The sequence below is a fragment of the Bombus terrestris genome, chromosome 15 (assembly GCF_910591885.1).
Source record: "Bombus terrestris chromosome 15, iyBomTerr1.2, whole genome shotgun sequence".
Classification (NCBI taxonomy): Eukaryota; Metazoa; Arthropoda; class Insecta; order Hymenoptera; family Apidae; genus Bombus; species Bombus terrestris.
Genome location: NC_063283.1, coordinates 10,063,484 through 10,086,612, shown reverse-complemented (window position 1 = coordinate 10,086,612; position 23,129 = coordinate 10,063,484). Strand labels below are relative to the sequence as shown.

At 44.5% G+C, this 23,129-nt stretch overlaps 1 protein-coding gene across 2 annotated transcripts in view; it reads right to left on the bottom strand.

Moving 5' to 3' along the window:
• The window catches only part of LOC100644701 (headcase protein), a 169,482-nt gene that overhangs the window by 123,107 nt on the left and 23,246 nt on the right, over positions 1 to 23,129 (bottom strand). The window contains exons 1-2 of one of the 2 annotated variants that reach the window (XM_020866984.2): positions 21,440 to 21,670; positions 17,947 to 18,043 (exon numbers count right to left, since the gene is read on the bottom strand). In XM_020866984.2, the coding sequence (XP_020722643.1) occupies positions 17,947 to 18,043; positions 21,440 to 21,564 (222 nt within the window). In that variant the 5' untranslated portion in view covers positions 21,565 to 21,670. Of the gene's footprint in view, positions 1 to 17,946; positions 18,044 to 21,439; positions 21,671 to 23,129 lie in introns of those variants that run through there. The other variant, XM_003401524.4, reaches the window with a different exon arrangement.

The following is a 23,129-nucleotide window of genomic DNA, read 5'->3' as shown; positions in this document are numbered from 1 at the left end:
CGGCTCTAAGTACCCGACGTAATATTAATACCCGAGGGATGCATGCATAATGCAGCACGCGAGGATAGGCAACGCGTGGCGTACAACGTATACGGAGAGAAGGCGTGTCGGTATCGGGCTGATCGGACACACACCGGTTAAGATCTCGGCTGTTACGAGAGAACTTCTCTTATAAGGCTGTTCCGTGGTGTGACTCAATTCCAGCGAATATGGTAATCGACGTGTTTCTTCTGCGCGCCTACCATACACGCCAAGAACCGGTATACGAGACGTAGAACGCATCGTGTCGCTCGCATTCGAGTCAATAACGTCGCGTCGACCGATAATCGCGGTTAAAGACGACGTTCTGGTAAATGGCGCTCGAAGCAAAGACAGAATAGGACAGGACAGACGATCTTTCTTTCATTCTCGAAATTACCATCCCGAGGCATCGGCGTACACGTTGGAGACGATCGCTCGATCGACCGACCGACTTCCGAACGCCATTCCCCGTGCTTCTTTCAACTTTCTCTCTTTCTGTGTGAAATGGGTTATGAGGGCCGAGCAATCCCATGGTACGAGGGCGTCGACGCTGCATTCTCGGCCAGCGAGGAAAGAATTCGGGGGAGAAGAGACACGCAGAAGAGACGCATCACGGGGTTAGCACGGCAATACGGAAGGGTGGGGGTAGCAGGATGGCGGCTTAGATCCGCTCGCGTCGCCTGGGTGTCTGCCGCGCCGGCTGGATCATCGGGGAAAGTTGGCGACGTCAGCGGAGTCAAGGCCGCGAAGCGTTGCAGCGCCGTCGCAGCCGGTGCTCCAGAGCCTCTCACCCCTTCCAGCCCTTCTTTTCTTCCTAGCTTTCCACCACGCACACGCGTGCATACACACATACACACACAGAGTCGTCCGTACGGTAGCCGTATCTTCGAGAAACAAACCACTCTCTGCCCTCTTCGTCCCTCTGCCGCCGCTCTGCTAGGGATCAGCCTGTCCCGGAGGGGTTGGAAGGGGTAGGCCGTGTCTGTGCTGCAGTGACGGTCGATAGAATCGTCTGCGCACATGCGCAGCCAAACGCTCGTCAGCTGCGCCATTGATTCCCGCCTCCACCCCCTCGAGCCACCCTCTAACCCGTCACTATGTAGACTTAAAGGGGAGAGGGCGGAATAAAGGTAGCTAATTTGTGTAACGTCAGCTCGGGAACACCTCGTGGATGTGTCAGCGAGCTCGCTACCAGATTTTCCAAACGATCCGAGAACGTACGCGAGACCCTTCTGCCGCCTCATTCTCCACGCGAAATCTTTCCTGCCGAGGGTGACCTCCTTTGCGCCGATGTCTCGTCCCAACTCGCCTCGTCCTGTCCCGTTACGAGGGGTGACGCTAGGTCCTCTGATGATAGGACCCCTTCGTCCAGGAGGACCATTGTCCGGAGAAAGGAAACGTTTCCTGGAGAACGACCATGGAAACGAAGTCTAGCCGTGACGCTCATTGTTGAAACTTTGTGAGATACAGTATGAACTGAATGGCAACGCCAGTCTGACGAGAATCGATTCGATGCAGTCTCGCGCGATCGCGTGATGTCTAGCGCAGGTAACGAGATTCATATACATGCGTTATCCGTATGCTATACTGACATCCGGAAAATTACAATATATACTACACCGTTGTACGAAACGCGACGATCGATCTAGATCGATCGAGGAATATAACTGATTTGGGCTTGGAAAAATGGTAACGAAATAGCTAGCGATACGAATCGGTTGAAAAGGTTGTAAGATTTGGCAAACGCGGACGACGAAAAATTAACTTTTTGCGCTTAATCCGGGAGAATTTAGCTATTGGAATATAGTCACGTAATTTTAATTTTTTTATTCCGCTCTAACGTACGTGGACCACTCACTCTTCTCCACTGCCAATTCTCTCTCGTTGTTTCACTAGGAGAACGTTGGCGATTTAACGGTGCTCGCGAAAGAATGGGAAAGAGCCCGTACACATCTGGACGAATGGAACGGACAGGCGATAAAGACGGACACCGAAAAATGGAGGCGGAAAGAAAACGGTGGCAGCCGAGCACGAGGAAACAGGATATTCCCCGGGTACTCCAGGGAAATTGAGATTGGATCCTGGAGGAGAGAAACCGAGCGAATCTACTGGCAACGCGAACTACGTGAAACGAGGGAGAAGCCTCTTGCGGATAGTCTGGCACGTGTCGAATCGAAATCGGACGAACGGAGAGAGGAAATGTCGTAGACAAGGGACAGATTTTCCGATCGTTGTATTATCGATCTCCGTTCCAGAGATCCGGCAACATCTGTGGTTCCTCCTATTTCGTGTTCGCTCGAATCTCGATTTTTTCCTGCACCACTCTTTCCATACTTTCGTTATTCAGTTCTACGCAGGTCGTACAAAAGAGGAACTTTCTGGATCCTGTCGCAACGACGAGGTCAGAAATAGGTAGAATCTGCAATGAGAATCGAGACAAGGGGCGTGTTAACGTTCCTCCAATTGAAACGAAGCTTCTACCTAGCAGTGACTTTGTTCGACGTTGCGCCTTAATTGGCTTCCGAAGTACATCGTCAGGTAACGATGGCGCCGAAGAACCATTTCCTACCCTGTGAAACTCTAAAAGTTCGCCAACGAGGTCCTCGCCCATGAAACGGTGCTGGAGATCAAACTCTCGATAATGCGCCAGCAGGAGAAACGGTACGTCGAAGATTTCTGGTTAATAACGTTCGTCTTATGGCGGGCCATGTTCCTGTTCGCGACCAGTTGGTAGTTTAACTATATTACTATTCGTAGACAAGTCGAAATATGCTTGCAATGATACGTCTAGGACGGTATAAACGCGTAAAACTCTTGTTATACAATTTGAGACCTACTCGTGATCAGAATTTCTATAACTACTCATCCCACTCGTAAATTATTCCAAAGCTCTACTGTAAATACGATGCCTCTTCCATCCTCCAACAATTTTGGCTAATGCGGATGCAGAATTATAGACTCCCTAATCCGTTGTTAATTCCAAAGATCTACGATTCAAGTACCGTTCATCCATACGAAACGCCCTTTAGCGACAGTCCTAAACCAAGCTTATACTTGATATTCCATGCGAATTCGCTCGATCAATTAGAATCTTCGACGATCTCTGGTGCAGGGAGCAATAACAAAGCTCAGATATATCCTATTCCACTCGTCATCCCCGATAGAGTCACGGTTTTGGCATTCCAACGCCGTTCTCGCCCATCAACTTGCTAGGGGTTGCGGCTAATGTCGTTGATATTCAAGACTCAAAGTGCCAAGGGTTGCGTTAATGTCACCAGGGGTTCGGTGTCCGAAGCGACGCTGTTATCCGTCCGTGTAGCCGATGTCGTGGTCCACCAAGGGAGAGAGAAGCCTGGGACAGAGGCCAGAGGATCGTCGTGCCATCGTCCCAACCCTCGATCCGCACGGATAACCAAAAGGGTTAGTCCGTACAGCCGTTCCAGAGATCCTTACGACGAGTCCAACTATTCTGGACATTCTCACCGCGACGAAAAACGTCCTGTCGACCCGAAACCCTTCTTTTCTCCGATATCTTCTTAGCCGATATCTCGTTGATAAACGAGTCGGAAGACTCGCCGAGAAATTCGCTCGCAACTTTTCACCCCGATATCGTATCACTATTTTTGGGAAAAAATACCATCGTTCGAGGGTTAACAAAAAGTAATACCAAAGGATGGCTTGCTCGGAGCTTATCGATGATTCTAAATACGCGATACACGATGGTACGTAATTTAGTAGCGGAAATTTAATAGCAGCTCGATGGTTTGAGAAACGAGGCTCGAAATTTGAGAATATGCCTGTGTGTATTCCCTCGTAAGTTCCTCTCACTTATTTTCCAAAGGGTTTCCATAATTTAATCCTTTTGAAAATATTTCTGAAAATCGATCCAACCTAGTACTGTAATATCTATCGTTTCTTCGAAAATGATACACATTTAGTCGAATTCTGGATATTTGCCATCTATAGACAGCCACCGCTCTCTTAGCAGCTATTACAACGCCCCACTATTCATCGCGATGGCGCCACCCTTTGCCCTTGACATTCATCGACCGATAACGAGCCCGAACTTTCCTCCGCAACCTTGCACGGTCATCGCCCAAACCGATATCCATTACCACCTTCGACAAGTGACAAACAATTAACAAAATTGCACGGGGCCCAACGGCACTACGTATATTTACTTGGAAACTTAACCGAATATGTCGTTACTGCGAGATAACGATATTTTCGTGAGAATGATCGATCGAGACAAGCTGTTGCATCAATTCTCTCTCTCTCTCTCTCACTCAATTATCTTTACACTAAAACTTATCGATGATTCTGGCTAATAAAATCTACAAATTTGCAAGTTGAATAGACGATTTCTATTCGAGGCTCGTTGTAATTTAACGGTTAGAATCTAATTTTGCGAGTGACGGTAATTTAAGACCCGTTGGTCCTTCGGAAGGGACGAATATCGGCTTCCAGAAATACGAGTAAAGCACGAGACTGAGAAACGGTACCTGAGACGACGCATCGAGACTATCTCAGGCACTCGGCGAGGGCGGAGAGAATGGGCCATCTTCATCTTGGGAAAGACTTTAATAGGATGCCATTCCCCACTTCCGGACAATGCATTCAGTACAAACGGAACTTCTAAGCTCGCTATTGCCGTTCACAAACAGCCCCTGGTTCGTGAAAATAGCGAAAATTCGTGGCTCTGTCGCGCATCCGTTTTCATCTTTCCTTTCTAGCAATCGCGTACTTGGAAAATTCGAAATTGCGCGGTCGTCCACTCGCGTGTTATTCTCGAATTCACTACACAGTCGAGAATTTAACTCGCGAGTTCCCGAATTTGCTCTTCAGATGTAATTTTCTTTTTTGCTTGCAATCTAAAAATTAGAATTTGCCCACGAGCCAAATCTGACTTTTCGAAATTAATATGTTACACGATGCGAATGGTAGTGCGAGGATCGTAAAGTGAAAGTAGGTACCGTGTGATCATCCTTGGGGAAAAATTATAGGAAAATTTAGACTCTTCCGATCGATACCTATCACGATCGAACCATCAGTTTTCGCTAAGATATTTCAATTAACCTGCATGAAAAATAAGCTCTGTAATTAAGGATAAGTAAATTTCACAACGATAGATCATTCGAGCGAAGACAGATCTAAAAGGCCAAAGCCTTTAGCCACTTTCTCGTCGATTCAAGCCATTTATTTATGAATTTACACGTGCATGCGTCGAAATGTTAACTCCACAGAGTAGGAACATTGAAAAAACACAGTCGACCGGTAAAACAACGTGACCGTTCTCTCCAACGGCTATCTCTCTTTGGTCGATTTAACGCGAGGATCGAAAGGTCGTCGTTCCGATGCGTGTGGGGTTCGCAGAAGTTCAGAGACGCGGCCTGTCTGGCTGCCATCGTGGGAACGTTTATCAAAAGGCGCTTTTCTCTCGCTGACAGTGTATCCAAGAGGGAAAACCAGGGTGTTTCTTCTCTCGCTGCGTCGACCGGGAACGTTATATCGACCTCCCGCAGGCAAATTTCGGCGTTCGTGGCCATAAACGTTCCTTACCAGCCGCCTATCGGCCGAAATAATAGCGTAATAAATCTAGTAACTTTTCGCGAGCCACCGTCCCGAAACGGTCCGAACAGGGAACACGGGGCGTCTCGCTTCACCGGATCCCTCCGATGGGAACACTGTATCTCCACGCTATCAAACAATCAATCTATTCCTGCTGCCGTGGGCGATTACGTTTGCAGTTAATAATTCAGGTCGGTGTTAATGAAACCTCGAAAAACGGGGGTTGAAAGTAGTCGTGATGCTTATGAAAAGATTCCAGATAGCCATAAAAGAAAATGTAGCTATTTCTGAACAGGTTAGGAAGCATTCAAGATTATGTCAGAAAAATATTTATATATTTATAATAGGAATTTGCAGAAATGTCCGCAAACTAGTCAATACCATTGTCGTCCTATGAATTCTTTGACGAGTTAGACAACTAGTTTATTTATCATATGAAAAGATCGTAAGCGTTAAAGTCAATGACAGATTGACAGCGCATAAAAAATATTGCCTGCAGGTAGCCTTGAGAGTCGATCAGCTCGTAAATCTCGTTTCAAATTTATTTAAAGTGGAAATACTGATCACTGATTTACAGCGTATATTCGTTATAGCGATGTACGTAATATGTTTAAAGGTGATGTTCGAACCTACAAACAGCGTAAAAAGAATATAGCAAATCGATGGCAACGCTGAGCTGTGTTATACGGTATTTCTTATTGGCACGTGGCATGAATCGAGGCAAACGATGGTGCAAAAACTCGAGACAAATCGATCGATCGAGAGGAAAGAAGCAAATCACCGCGTAACGTCTCGTATTCCAACTATTTCTCTATCGAGACTCTTTCCCTCGGAGTTCCTGGGGGACGAGAGAGCCAGACGATGGTAAGGAAAAAGCCGACGGGTACAGACGACGAGTCTGGACAAAGACGGCGGGACAAAAGCGGAGAGAAGATGAAGGGAAGAAAAGGAAGGAGAAGAAAGGGAAAGTAATAGGACCGACTGGGAAACGTGTGTCTCGTGATAATACGTTTCTGCTCGCTCTTCGTTCCTCGATAATTACTCGGAATACCAACAGCGGGTGGAGAAACTCGAAACGCTACAGCGTACAGACACTACCACAGAGGATATCTTCCCTTGGTCCGCACCAATTACGATCGTTCGTGGTGTAGTTTTCCATGGGAAAGACCAAACACGGGATATTCTGGATCGAAACGAAATCCAATAGAATCTATTTGTCAACGAATAAAACTTCGCCGTTTAATTTGGGAGAGAGAGAAACGTGTCGTTATATCCGTGGTAACTAAACCTTGTTACGATAGTAGAAATTCTAGAGAGTCGTTTCCCTTGTTGGAAAGATACTTATACGCGTGGTACGCACTGCACACATTTTACTTTGCTTCGCTTCTTCCATAGAAGCTAAACAAGGTGGACGACGCTTGAAACTCCAAGACTTTCTAGTGTATTTATTATAATACATAATATGTACCAAATTGATAGAATTCGTACGTCTCTACTAATACACTGGCCGCTACAAACGAGCCTCGACTTAACCAACTTGATTTTATCGGACTAAACGCGCAATAATCCTGTTAGCTAACCGAATAGCTCTCCGAATCCTGTTATCTAATCAAATACGCTGCTACTGGTCGAAAAAAGAAGCGAGATTCGACGTACTGGAGAAACGATCAACATCATAAAGAGCAATCGTATGGGAGAAAAGGGTATCGTAACGGGCATCGAGCAAGCCAATGTCCTGGCAGTTGCCATTTCCATAACGGGATTTTATTTCCATTTTCTCGCTGGCAGCAGGTTGAGGTCGGAACCGCGCAGGAAAATAGAGACGAAGAGACGATGTGAGGTGGTATGCGAAAAAAATGGAGAATTTATGCGTCGCCAGGAATCGAAAGAGGCGGAGAAGTTGGTCGCCGGATCCCCGGGATATGCAGACGACCGGGAGGCACCTTCCGCTGAATATCCGCGCAACTTTCAACGGGAAAGCTGACATAATGCGATCGAACGCTTTCTCCTTCTGACGCAAGAAACCCGCGAGGCTAGCGCCGGAAAATTGAAGTCTTGTAATTGAAAATAATCACGATTTTACGACTCTTATTCCGATTAAACAGCGTACGATCTGTGCTGTGTCTTCGTGACTGTGTAGAAAAGAAGAAGCGTGTCATAATTTGTTGTTTCGCTCTTATCATTATCGACATTATTCGGTATCTATTTCATCGAATTTATTATATTTAACGAGTAAAAACCTATGTACGAACTAATGGTTCTATATTTGTGATAGAAGGGCGACTTCCTGTTCCGCAAATCTGATTATATTCTAGTAATATCCTGACCATATCCTTGTGAAACGATGTAGCTGTTTCGATCGAGGTGTTTCTCTCGACACTCGATACATTGTTCGGTCACACAATCTACCTGTTCACGAGGCACACCGGATATTGAAACTCGCGAAACATATCGCCACGTATCGAGCGGTTTCGCTTAATGGCTTCTTGGATTGCAGGAAGAAAACTGCCCTATTTTTCCAGAAAGCTGACGCGGAATCGATATATTATTCGTTGGTGGTCTGCTTTCGCGTAATGGATCTCGACAGGATTTATCGCGGATTTCGTCCAGCTATATCTTTCGTCTTTTGCTGAAACTTGCTTGCAATCGATGACAAGCGAGTCTTCGTCTTCGATTTAGACAAGAAACGAACCGTGTGAACGCGAACTCGACCAAAGCGTTGCTAAATCGCGTTACAAAATCGCGTTCAGTCGCGCCAACGCTCCAGCATAAATTACCGCCCAAGAGTACACGCACTTGTTTCCTTTTTTAGTACGTATGATAATTTAATTAGAGAATCACAAACAAAAATTATCCATCGACATGCATACAAAATGATTATATACTGCAGATATGCAAAATGATAATTTTCGATTGTATCTTTCTAAGTGTCTTTTTAACGTTAAAAGATATCTCAAGTTCGAGCAAGCTACGGAAACGTTGTCGTCGATATGCACGATGTCGCGTTTCAACTTTACGCTAAACGTCTTCAGAACACGTCCCGAATCTTATTTGTTTTATGAAAAGCAGAAGATTAAGACATAAACATTGGAGAACCGAAACTTTCTACTCTTCCTTTTACAATACGCAATGGTTTATAAACCAAGCGATTAAAATCCAACATAGATCGTTATCTTTGTCATACAAAAAAAACAGCTTTCTTCGTTACATCCTACGCACCAAACAGTAGGAGCAGCAATCGTCGAAAGAAATAATTAACAGAGTGGGTGGTTGTTCCGTGGCCCAGTGCCATAGAAACGATTCATCGAAAGGGGCCAGAGAAAAATTTAATGAAAAGAACCAGCGGAGGCTGGCTAAGTGGTACGTGGATCTCGACTCTTCGTAAGAGCGAGAGAAAGGGCAGCTTTTCCGTTTAAGGAGAGAAGAAAGCCGGTCGAGCAAGAAGGGAAGCCCGTAAAAGGCGGTCCGAGACGTCGGCAACCGATATAATGCGAGTCCGCGAAAACGGAAGCGAGCGTCCACGGCCAACCGCGTCCGTTACTTTCGTCCAGAGCCACCACCAACTCCCCTTTTCTTTTTCATTCGCACTGGCCCACCTCGATTCCACTCCCCGACATTCGTCGAGTTTCTTTTTGCTGCTCGGCCAGCCCTGGGCCGAACGATGGCTGCGGAAAGAGCGACATTTGTCTCGCCGATTATGACGTGGCTCCTACAGCTCCTTCTCTTTCCATTTTCATCGTCTGCGCGTTGTTTCTTTTCGTCGCCTTCTGCTCGTTTATCGTTTCTGCCGCTAGAAGAGCCCGCGTGCCGTTTCGTCGGTCGTTAAAATCATTTGTCAGGATTCACGAGGAAATGGAATCCAGGAAACGACTATCTCGGTGCAGGGTGGTTTGTGGCATCGATCTTTGTAGCAATGCATGAGAGATTTGGCGACTTTTGGGCAATTTTTGGACGAAAATTGAGGGAAATTTGAAACAAAGATACGAAGGATGCGACAAATGTTCGTTTACGTAAACTTTATCCGAATGAAATGGTAGTTAGGTTGTTCCGTAACTGGGATACCTTGGGGGATTTCAAACGCGATGAATATATCAGAAACAGGAGCACGATAAATTTCAAACGTAGTAGAAAATGGTAAAAGGAGGAAAGAATAGAGGAACTCCTACTGTACAAATTTCAACGTCCAACAGTTTCTACAAACGCATCTCTTCTACGATAAAAGGAAGCCAAAGAGTCTGGGAGACCGACTCCATACGCGATATCTTTGCGATTTCGTTTCATTCGTAGATTAATGACCGCACGAAGGAAGGAGAAAATCGTTTCAAATTATCGTTCATAATTCCGAGGGAGGATGAAAGGTCACATGAACGCTGTAACGATGATGACGACCACGACGAGGAGAAAGTACGCATCTGTCGTTCATCACTCCCCCTCCGATTATTGGCCCAACCAGCATCGTTACAAAGGACCCACATTATCTTCGGCGACATTAAAGCACCGCGTGGGTCAAGAATGATTCGTGCCACTTCCGAACGAAACAAATTATGTTACGAAAATAAGCGGGTTCCCCCGAACCTAGTTTGCCTTCTGTTGGAGCAGGAAGGATCAAAATGAAACGATGGTCGTGGCTTGTTTCCTGAGCGACCACGAAAAGGAACGGCCACGCAGCGGGTTTACGTATATCAAGTTCAGGGCCAAAAATAGTTGTGTGCGTGACGTGGGACGAGAAAAGCACGGGGCTATCTTGCATCGATCCGGTTGAGGTAGGTCTCGGTCTCAAGGGAGCCACGAGACTTATCCCAGTTCAGGGAGAAATTTCAAGGATATTCCAGCTCACGCGCGGATTCCTCGCTTAGAACCAGATTTCTCGCGTCATTACCATAAAATTCTCATTAGGAATCGCCCTCGTAAATCGATCATCCGTTAAACCAACGTCGATCCTCAAGTATCAGATTGTACCATAAGGTAGCGTTGTGTTATGTTCCACGTTACCCATAAATCGTAACGTTCGTCTATAGGTTACATTTTATATATCGTTTTATAGCATTTGTTAGTTTCTTTCGCGCGTATCTATTTTAAGGCGTAGAATTGTATTCTGACGTTTAGATGCTGCAATCATATCGACTATATCATGAAACTTGTACGAAGTAAAATAAGATGAAAAGTATATGGAAAAGTATATAATGTGAGGGGAGAAATAAAATATGCATCCACGTGTCTTTCAAAATACGCAGTATCGTATCCTCTTCGTTTCAATTTCGACGAAAGCGACTCGAAGCACCAAGCGAAGAAACTGGTAAAATGAGAGGCAAGGCGGAAATAAAGGGGAAACTGAACGAGTAACGAGAATGCGTTCGTGGAAAAAAGGGTAGTCGAACGAAAAAATCGGCACAATTATTTCTCTCTGAAATACGCTCGCTTGCGAGCAACGAGTCGGTGAATTGCGCGGGTTGCGCAACAGGAAGGCGAACGTTTAAGCTAATGACCTTTAATGCAAAGCTCCATTGTGTGCGTCGCGAGACGAGCCTGGAACGAGGGTTAACGCACAAAATGTACCCATCGGAAAACAAAAAAGGAAAAAAGGAATAAAGTCGGAGGGACGAGGGGAGGAAAAGAGAGAGGGGCTAAAAGAAAGCGAGAGGAACAGGCCGCACTCTCGAATAATAACCAGCGATTCTCGTTTCAATCTGCGACTGTTCCCAATTCAAATATACGCGGTCTGATCTAAAAGTAACGAAACTACCTTCATAAGCGTTTTTGTAAAAAAGAAAAGAAAAAAAACAAATAATTCCCTTGGGAAGCGATACGTCGATGATGATGTTTTTTCCTATTCGTTGAAGCAATAGGAAAATTTAAACCACAGAATGGACGAAGGCTCGATCGAGTTTGACTCTTTGACTTTGAACATGAAAAAGCAGAAAAAGTGGTCCCATCGCTTTTGAGCCCGACAACGTATGCAACGATACGTTAAATATACAAAAAATAACAACGTTCGGTTCTTTAACAACTAAGAAGCGCAGAATGAAAACGTAATAATCAAATAAAAAACTAGAAATTGATGGTATAAAATTCCTATGTCTGCGTGATATATGAAAAACAGAACTTTGTCCATTCTTCTCCTCGCGATTTGAAATTTACTTTAACTTTGATTCAAACGAGCGAACGACGATCTCGCGAGGATACAAGTTCGTGAAAAATTCCAGAATCTGATAAAAGTTGGACCGTTGTATATGAAACGGTTTGAGAAGTATGGGTATACACACTGCGGGGGTAGTTTCTCCGTTTCGATATAACGAAATTAGGAAAACCAGATCCCTGGAACTGCTGGCGGAAAACTCAACCGACCGAACTTCCGCGTCCATCGTTTCCTGCTACCTCTGAATTTAATCAGCGCCGACAGGCAAGGGGCTAGACGCGCGCCTCGAGATTATATTACTTAGAAACTATCTTAGGAATAACACGGTTCTTGCAACGTCCGTGGAGAAATTCGCCGGCTTAAGGAGCCACCCTCTTCTTGCATTCGATGCGGCGCCAGACCAATGTAGTTTAATCCTCGAGGATCGCAAGAGCCACTTCCGGTACCAAAGACGCGACGCGTCGACTGTTATCAATTCTCCTAACTACATTCGTTCGTGGAATTGCATCGTTAACTTCGCTATCGGCTATAGTATGCTAGGTGAAACGATGAGGAAAACGCGAAGCGGTAAATCAAAAGGAAGAATACAAATTTTAAGCACGAAACAAATTATACGACGCTTCGAGATGGAATTAGTTATCAGCGTTATACGAAACACTGACAATTTCCTAAAGTATCTTCAAATCGATTGAATCTTTGTATTATGGACGACGGTGTATATAATATTTGTATATATTATATTAGCGGTGTATATAATACTACCGCTACTCTATTGTCTATCATTTTACATTTCCTCTTCTGTTTATTTATCGCTTTATGACTTCTTGTATTCGTAAGAAACGAACAAATAAAAAAACAAAATATATAGTTTCCTCGTTGTTGATGTTCTCCACATAAAAAGAAACGAAACACGTTCAAAGATATCCTAAAATTCCCAAGCGCTGTTCCATCGTGCAAAGTTACCCGAGGAGCCGTTCGAAACCCTATAAAACTCGAAACAGCAATTAGCCTGGCACGGAATCGATTTCCTTTACGACGCTTGCAAAAAAAGTCGATATACGGTCGATCTCTCGATATCTCTCCTTACTTGCCACTGAGAGTCTCTGTTTGGCCGACGACATGGACAAGGAACAAGACGAGCAGGAATCGGTGACATCGATATCTACCGGTACACACGGTGCACGATAAATTCCGGCTGGCGTTTCCTATTAGCTCCAACCGGTTAAGCCCGCTGTCGTACATCAGCGTCAGTTCATCGGGAATCAATGTCCATCGAATCGACGGAACGAGAAATCACAGACAGACAGACAGAGAAAGAGTTAAACTCGGAATAGGGATAGAGATTCTCGAGTACTGGAAGAAGCGACTGAACCGCAGGCAAAAGGTTTTCAACGTCGTGCTTTTAATTAATCTCTGCTCCCCCGGTCGCGAGTGCCATTCAGAGGGAACTCTAGCAGTCGCTACTCTTCGCAAAGCGAAGGAGGCTCCTACATTCGTAACCGCCAACAAAATATCGCGCCTGTTATACACACACACCGTCCAAAGAGTTTTGGCCAAGGCACTTACCCAAATTTTCCCGTCTTCGTTTTCCGACCGTACTTCGTTGGGCGAGTCTCTTTCGCTTTCGAGTATACCGTATAATATCGGGATAAAATTGTACGTCACGCTTATCTCCAAAACTAGTTTTTAAAAAAATGACGGCTTGTAGCAACTTGTTACAAAATTTTGTCGACCTATTGGGTATTTTTAAAAAGGAATCGTCTTTCATCCCAACAGATTTCGACCATGTCATATTTAAAATTCATCGTACTGAAACGTGAAATCGTTTTTAAATCTTCGAACACGGTTTGCGTTCAAGCGAGGTTTAATCTGAGCAGAGATTGCGACTCTTCCCAACGCGCTACGCGATTGCTTTGCAATCCAAATATTTGCATTTCGCAGATAGAAGGGTTGTAGACGAGTTTTAACGATGCATCGAAGAGAGAGTATAGAGAGAAACGCGTGCGAAACAAGGATCCGAATTACTGGCTCGTCAACGTTCGATGAATCGGTGTACTGATAGAATACCGATGATGGCAGAGAACAGAGGTCTAAAAGCACATAGTAACCTAGCCACACCCCAATTTAAAAGTACACCGGATAGCAAAGTAATTGCACCGTAGCACGCTACCTTCTCGTTTTCATCACTCTGTTTACTATCCGCTCTAACCGCATCTTGTATCGGGTATAAACGGGTATATCTTTTAGATAAACGGAATTTTTATGGCATATTTGGATGGATCGATAATATAGGGAACTGAAATTATCTAGAAGCTCTGTAGGAATGTGGAGGTTAAAACCTGGACACGGTTCGTTATAATACAAGAGGGAGGAACAGGAGAAACACACACAGAAACGGTCCTATGATTTCCAATTCACGCCAGCAATCCCTGGTTTTAAAAGCGACGTAACCGCGGGGCAAAGGGTGCGCCAGTGCCGTCTCCATATTGGTATTCAACGCTCAAAAGGCAAACCTTGCATTCTGTAGTTCGATAGCAAAGGGCTGTGTTCTGATCACCCCCGATACTGACGAATACACTGGGGTTGATTCCACGAATCCCGGCTATCAAGCGCGGTTGAAAATATTTCGAATCATTGGGAAAATTTGATTTTTTACAGTAGATTCGCTGTAATTATAACACGATGTTTGCAAATATTTCGCTGCTACTTGTTATCCCTGTCGGATTTCTTACAAACGGCTTTATACCGCAGTTCCGAATCAACGATGAAGCATCTTCGACTATTACAAAATTGTGATTGCTTAGTTACAACAACTTTGACACCATATACCGACGTATTGCCCGTTTACAAGAATCGAAATTATTCTACGTATTAGCTTCGAAATGCACCTAGCTACGCAGTAATATTATAGCGTTAATAACGGCCCTGGTTGCTACGGCTACGTGTGGACGTGCTCTGTTGTGCAACGAACCAATTCATCTCAAACATGCAGCGTTAAATATTTCGATCGAATTGCACGAAGACTATCCCTAAGCGTGCGTTGTTGGGTGATGCGTTGCCATGGGAGGACCTCAAACAGAGGGTGAGTCGTGCAGTTTGGAGGGTCGGTTCCTCTTCGATCCACCTAGAATTACTGCATATGCAAAGCCGTGTATCCGCTACAAAACATCGATCGTTCCTCGCCTATTTGAATCTCTGTCCAACGATCAACGAAGCGAACATCGAAAAAGAGAAAAGCGAGCGATAGCGCTCGAAAGCAACCGACAAAAGGGGCTTATTGCGCAATAGGTCGCGAAACGATGGAAGAGCTCTCGGCAAGAGAACGCCGCACACGCTAGAAACTGGCTCGCTTTTATTTCCCGCAAACTTTAAAACACGGAAACGCGACTTTTTCGCGCGGACGTTGGAAAATCCCTCGCGTGATTCGTCTCGCGCGGCTCGAACGAAAGGAATTCGCGCCGTAAACTCGCGTTGCACCATGTTGCATTCATTGTTGCTTCTAATAAAGCATGCGCCTTTTCTGCGTTTGCAAAAGGAATAAATAACGTCCGGAGCACCGTGGACGAAGGAAAGGCGAACAAGCAGGCCCCTTTTATGGGCTATCTTGCAGAAGAGCTGAAACGCAGCTTCGCGATGAAAGGTTATGCGAGAGAGCCAGACGTGAAAAGAGCACACGCTGCCTTCCCCATTCTGTTATGCCCGTGCGTATTTCACAAAACACGAGCGCAGTCCGCGAGCTAACAATATCGTAGAATTCGCGCTCACGATGCTAACGACCGGCTATGTAAGTCGCAAATTAACCCTCGCCGATGTTTTTCGGTGATAACCCTCGTGGACCAACCGTGCATTGGTCCTGGCAATGAAAATGCGAGAGGGTGGCTACTTCTGTACGCGTACAGTGGCTCGCAAAAGTATTCGAACGCTTACGATGAATTGCTAACTGAAAGTAATATCTTCTACCACTTTGTCGAATCACCAGGATATATATCTAAGTTATTCATTAAGAACAGTAATAATATTTTAATATCTACTATAAATTTTGTATGACGATTGTTTACATTTCGCGTAGATAATTTTGTGAGCCACTGTATACTTCGTTATGGTTACTCGTTTCAGAACGTTTCACCGCCATTTAGCGGAGTTCAGAGGGGAAGACACGCCGGTTATTTTACTAGTTATTCTCTTTTTTCAACTCGTGCCAGTCGGCGCTCGAAATTGTGGGTAATTTGAAAGTCGAAACGAAGGTGCAACAACACACTTTCAGACTGGCTATTACGTACGGGGCTATTACACGGACACGTATAATACAGGGTGGTCCGACGAGAGTAAAGTATCTTTGGATCGAGCTGTTTTTCTGCTACATAAATCACGCGCTCGACGATTACTAAATTGACTTTCCTCGTACATATTAATTTCATTCGCCCAGCCCTATCGATCCGTCGGTGTATAATCGCTTGTTACCGGGCGAATTTATACCACTGTGTAACCATGTCGTTTAATCAATTTGTAATCCATCGATTCATCGCTACCGCATGCGTTGCAAATGCGCGAACGGAAATACGAACTACGAACCACCGGTGTGACGCCACTGAAATCGTTGTGGAAATGAAAGCATATTGTTCCCTTTCGTTGCACCTTTAAACTTCCCATGCACGTAAACACTCGCGCTTTTGTTACAAATCATCGGAATTTAAAAGTATCGTTTCCTCCTTTTTTCGAGAATCAACGAACCGTCGATTTAATCGCATTACAATCGTCCTACAACCTTAAATTTCTAACGAAAGATTTCGAATCTAGGAGCAGCTATACATGCGTATTTCAAGCACTAAACGAATAAAACGAATCCTATACTTTGGATAATTTACACAGCTCCGAATATCACGCATATTCGATACATTTTTCCTTTAAATTTTTCAAAAATGCGCAAACATGAATAGCATCGCTATAGATCGTCTGAATTTAAAATACGATCTTCAAAAATGCAACGCATAATTTTGGATATCCCGTGCATTCTCATAAAATTTTTCACAAACCCATAAATATTCACAATCTACTCCGAAAATCGTCAAAAAATTCTCTGCACGATCGCGCGAAACGTACGATGCCGTATCAAACAGGCCCGTATCTTCTTCATCGATCGACCTACCGCAACGCGTACGCGTCTCGTCGCCAGAGGGACGATTAAACGCCAGACGAAGAGCTTCGACAGGCTCTCCCTTTGAAATATATATGTATAATATTCGCGTGTGTGCGTACACGGCTGAATGCGATGGAATCGAGATTCCGGTGTAATAACGAGTCACGTGAACGTGCATCACACACGAACAGGGGGTGTAAGTGCACGAACCACCATGTGGGAAATGGTATTGATTTTGCCTCGTATTTGGGGTAGGACGACAGTGTTACGGCGTAGTCCGGCAAGCCAAAGGATTCGTTACAGGGTGAACGCAGATGAGAAGCAAAGCGGACTTCGCGTGAGAGATTATTTCGACGAGATCTCAGGGTGGAATTCATACGCGACGCGCATGGCGTTCTCAAGAGCTACGTTTAAGGATTGTGAGTTCCAGCACGATACGTTTCTTGAATAATTTGTTAACAAATTCTGAGTCATGGATGGACAAAACTGAATGTAGAATAGCTCTTTTTTTTTTACAATAACAAAACGAATGTACGAAGAAGAGTTGAGGAAATCGAAATTTCAGCGATCAATTATCAAATTATCGGAAAGCGATATTATTCGTGTATCAAGGTTCAGATAACTGTCTGAATAATATGCATATACTACGTGTTAAATGGAAACGAAAGGATACGATAGCATCAAGTTCTCGTAATTTATGTACTATGCATGTATGTACTAAAAGATACGACAAATTTTGCGTAATTGCAGTTAATTGATATACAAACGCATTGCATACTTCTTGCATCTATTGTATAGGAGTAAAAGGGGGAAGATTGGAAGCGAAGAATTTCTTGGACGGACTTAAAGCAAGAGGATCTGCCGGCAGTCACCGTGACCTTGCTCTATCGCGTACCTTCCGCTTTAAGGAATCCCGTATAGCTCCTCTTCGCTTTTCCAGCAGCTCTAGCGAGGTTACTATTTCAAACTTTCCCCGGTCGTGGTTAACGTGTACGAGATCGAGTCTCGAATACGATACGACAAAGTGTACGATACACGAGATATTAATTTAAATAACGCAATGCGAGATTAGTTGTTCTTTTACCTTAATGTGATAGGAGTTGAGTTTAGTACGTGGCAGGCTGTTGAAGGCGCTGAAATCCAGTCGACGGGAGAAGATTCCATTCGCACCGCAACTTTGCCTGCAACGGAACATAGAAATACATATTGTGCTTTATACTTTCTCTTTAACGATTATATATTATTTCTAACAATTACAACGACCATAAATTGCATAAATATTACGATGGTACCTAATACACTTTTCCTATACGCTATGTTGTTTGACGAAATTTTTAGGGTTAAAAAAATACAGCAGAAAAAATCGGAGATCCTGCGTTTTACGATACGTAATAATTCCGTTCCTCCCTTCGCTTGATAACCCTCGGCGTGTCGCGTAACAGGAGGGTCGCTTTTTGAACTCGTACGTTTATTCTCGCAAGCCGATGAAAACGAGCTCGCTGAAGATACGTTAGCCTGCGTTCTATCACTCGTCGTTGAGTTTCGCGTGCGTGCCAACCAGGGAATACACGTGGATACGCGTGTGCCTACCTTCCCCGGCTCACATGCCAGAAAGAAAAAAGTCGCGGAATATAAACCCAGCCGAATGGAAGAATTTGCCGCCGGACGAACGCGAAGCGTACCTCCGCCCTCGATCGACGCGTAAAACTTTGAAATCTCGCAGAAGGGAAACTGAATTCTCGAAATTGCTCTCGGCTAGATAATGTCTACAACGTCGGAAGGGACGTGGAACTCGACGGTGGTAGACGAGGATTCGGTTCGAGGCGACGCGAGGAACGCGCATCGTTGAAACACGGGAGAGCACGTATCTGCGTTTCACACTCGGCTGACCCTGATGTCTGATTCTGCAAGCGCCTGCGACTGACGTCTATCCCAACGACAGGTAACTTCTGTCGACTAGATTCCACGATGAAACGAGTACGCTCTCTGGTAGAGCATGTTTTGTTACTTTGAAGAGGAAATCGATGCCGAGGAAATTCTGCAAAGTTCCCAGACGAGAATATCGTTGTAGCGATATGCGTGTACCGTTCTATCTGCCTCCGGTTCGTTTACGTTCTACGTTGTTGGATCTCGATGCATACCGCGGTCAGAGATACGTTAACAAGAATATTTTTATTGCGATTCGCGACGTCTAAACTTGATACACGCGATTCTCGGAAGTCGGCCGGATTAACTTCGCTTTTTGCAAATTTTGTCGATTTTGTTGTCTCGATACAATATTTAGAACCGCGAACGATAAACCGGAAGAATTTTCGTCCAATTTGATGTTCGTAAAATCGAGGTGCTACTCTTACTTACGCTTTTGTAACATTTATTTATTAAGACATCGAAAAAACGATAAATCTTACGGGAAATTTAAAAAGAATAATTTGAAATGTGAAATCATTACAAAATCGATTGGCCCAACTTCTCAACTATTCGCACGTGACACACACGCCGATGGAAAAATACAGATCGTATTTTTTCAAGCTCGTAGAGCGGATGCGAAAAAATCGTGGCGATGACCGTGGAGATCGCGCCTGTGGACGGAAGTTACGTCAGAACAACAGCAGGAAGACACGAGCAAACGAAACAGACGCGCAACAGAAAGGTAGGCAGAGAGTCAGCAGGCAAGAGAGCCGGATGAACGACTGGCATTGTGTACGGTGGGGGTCGACCTTAACCTTGGCCTCCACTCCAACGAATCCATCCTCTATCGTCGCCCGTATTCGTAACTTTCGGCAATGTCAACTCGGGATCACGAAAATATTGCGCGCTATCGTCGCATGCATCATGCATACCGCAGATGCGCAGAAAAAAAAACATCGTACACAACTGTATTATGCAACATGATGGTCGGTGCATTTTTTTTAGCTTCTTCGAGCGTTGTTGTTCGTGCATTGACCGAATTCGCCAATCGTGGAAGAACGCAGAGGAAGAAATATATTCTCCTTGGAATAGCAAAGATACTCGATCGACGGATAGTTGAGATCGTCCGATTGTTCTCGCGATTAATTCAGGAAAAGGGGAGCGGAATTATAAGAGGAATTTCTGTTACGCTCGGATATATTGTTGCAATTAAATAAAGTTGTGACCTTGGAAACACATGATTTATTACATCGTTGCACACGAAGGTCACGAGAGAAACCACAACGTAAGTACGTTTTTGCTGATCTTCCTCGATAAACGTTTACTTCGCATATTAAATATCCTAACGTATACTTTCAATATTTCATATATTTTATCACGGACTTTAGCAGCTTTAAATTTAGGGTGTCGTTAATCGAACGAAATAACTGGAACGGTTGAAACATCGAGAGAACGAGGCTCGTCGAATTCGTCGCTCCAAAAAAGGATCGTACTTGGTGCTGGTGCATTTGCATGCAAGCAGAGCGTAACGAAGCCGCGTAATCGTTGCTCGAAAATCGATATTTACGTTCGATCGCGAAAGACCGAGCTTGCACCGGCGTCGTACAAATATAGGGGGCCGTGGTATCTCTGTGTGTCGTTAATTTACATGATGCTAGAACCGACCAAAGCGACCGGTTATTTTCAATCACTGCCACTTACACGTTACTCGTCTCGCCGCCGATCGTGTGTGTTCGCCATTCGATGACTAACGCACAGCATGGGTTACGCAACCTCCGCGAGAAAGGAGAATCGATAAAGTCGTTATTTCGTCGGGACACGAATACCGTCGTCGCGTGACGATTTCCCATGAAATCGCAATAACGCGATTACCGACGGTACATCGGTTCGAAACTGGGCAACGAGAGTCGAGCATTAAGCCGGTGAGAGATGGAAAAACGCGGAGTAGTTTCTGTCTTCGAAAGCGTCAGCATTCGAATAGCACTGTATTTATGGCGCGCGAAAGTATTTGAATGCGCGTAGCGAGAGAAAACTTGGGAAACTTTTTCAAATATATTACGCGCGTTACACGAAAGTTTTTGCGATATCATTAAAATTTGGAAGCAATTTGAAAATTTATAAAGAAGAATAGCGAAATAGACACGTGTACATATGGTATTAGTAAAAAGTCCAGCCAGATTTATTTTAAATTATTCTTCGTAGATTTGCTGGAATTAGTGGAATGGATGGAATCACCTCCTTATATTTTTATTTTCTTAAATCATGAGCGCGGTGTATCTAGAATCCCAAAGCTCCATTAGCATAGACCGCCATTTTAGCGATTGCAACGAAATCGCGATGCCCGTGCTCGTCGACAGTCTCTCCGTTACTTTCTCTTTAATTGCCATCGGTAAAACATAATCCACGTAAAAAGAGAATCAGCCTCCTCTCTATTCTAACCGGGAGAATTCTTTAAAAAAAAAAGACTATACTTGCGAGCCATTAAAAGACTACGATGCAGCGGCGTGCGTACGTGACGAACGCTAAAAAAAAAAAGGATTGTCCCGCGGTTCAATTTATTCCACTAAAGAAACCGGTTTTCAAAGCTAGGTCGCGCGTATTATCGTGAAAACGGCTGGGACAGAAGCGACACCGTGTTTCTCTTCGTCAGAAAAAAATTATTATCTAACCTTGACGCCGTCAGTAGGCCGCGCACGTCACTTCCGAATTGATGGGCGACCTGGAAAGGAAACTGGCTTATCGCGAATTCCTTCGGATTGTGCACGCCAGTGTGTTTCGTCAAACGTTCACGCATTGTTCTTCGAACGTGAAAAACCGCTCCGCCGTTGTCGATATGCGTCGATGTATCTCGGCTTTTAAAACAACACTAGTTTCTTTAAATAGCCGCCTCTACCGGACAGGAAAATCGAGCCGAAGAGATATCTATTTATAGACAAGTTGTCGGTACGATTAAACACGGCCATTTGAAATTGTAATCGACCAATTAGCAATCCTCGTCGCCACGAATATGCAGATACTACGGTCGCAGGATGATTAGAAAAAGTTCCATGACGTTGCGCGTTATTTACGTCATATTCTTCAACAATGTGGAAATTTGGAACGTCCGTTGCACGATTGGAAACTTTTATCTTCTCCAAGATTTAACTAGAATCGAACAATCCTGTCTTGTATCCATATACATGTTTATCGTTTATACGTAATAAAACGAAGTAGAAAACAGAAGATCTGTACGATCCGTTTAATTTGTAATCGTAGATCTTGAGCCGGATTCACGACCACCTGCGATCCATTAAAAATAGCGGAGAATTTTTAAACGACAAGCTCGAGATTCGTTAAAAAATGCAAATACGTGTAACTAAAATAACGTGGTTGGATACGATTCATTGGGTCAACCGTAGTGCAAAACGATCTGTGCTGGTTTCTTTCGTTGACCTGGTATGTGGAAAGTCTAGAGTGGACAACCCTTCTCCATTGACACCATCTCCTCGACGATCTCGTAACACGAGCCACGGTTACGGGAGTATTTGCGAGTGAATCAGTTTTTGCAATTCGACACCATACGATAATACGTCCGTCACGAACGCACGGATCAGTCCGTCGTAATCGAGGTTTGTATTTCTAGGAAGTGTTTCGCAATCGATGATTCGTTCCAAAGCCGGCGTATGAATGACGCCTGGCGTCGAGACGACGTCTTACAAACTTACACGACGAGCATAGAACTCTGGCATTGCGTGCACAGACGGACCGTGGGGCTTATCCGTTTATCAAACCGAATATTTTCTTGTAATTTATCGCGTGGACGACGATTAGTCGGTTAATTACACTCCGATTCTTCGAAATCTGCCAAGCATTCCTCGGAAAAAGTTCGATAAAATATCGTAGGTTTCCTAAGCGTTCATCCCCTTCTTCCCGATTCTACGCGTTATATACAATTTTTGAAATTTTAATTTATGCCATTAATTTATCATATCTGAGCTACATCTATCTTTCATTTCTTTAAGTAAATTACTCGGTGTATTAAAAATCGCAATTACATCGCTTTAGCTTTCGACGCCTGACGACTAATAAGTTCACATGCACCGTGTCACTGAATATTACGTTGCTCACGAGTCAAACGACAATCTTGAAATGAGCATCTCAAGGAACGCGTATCTAGGAACTCTCAGAGTACCGAAGCAATCTTCGATAACAGGCGTGAAGTTGGACGAAGAAAATGTTTTCTCACGAAGATGGGGGGATCTGAAATTCAACGTGACCAGGTGGCACGGTACGAGTGGTGGGACGTACCAAGGACGCGTACGCGTCTTGAAAAATGATTTGCGAACCCGGTGCGGCCATTGCAAGGTCGTGAGCGTTACG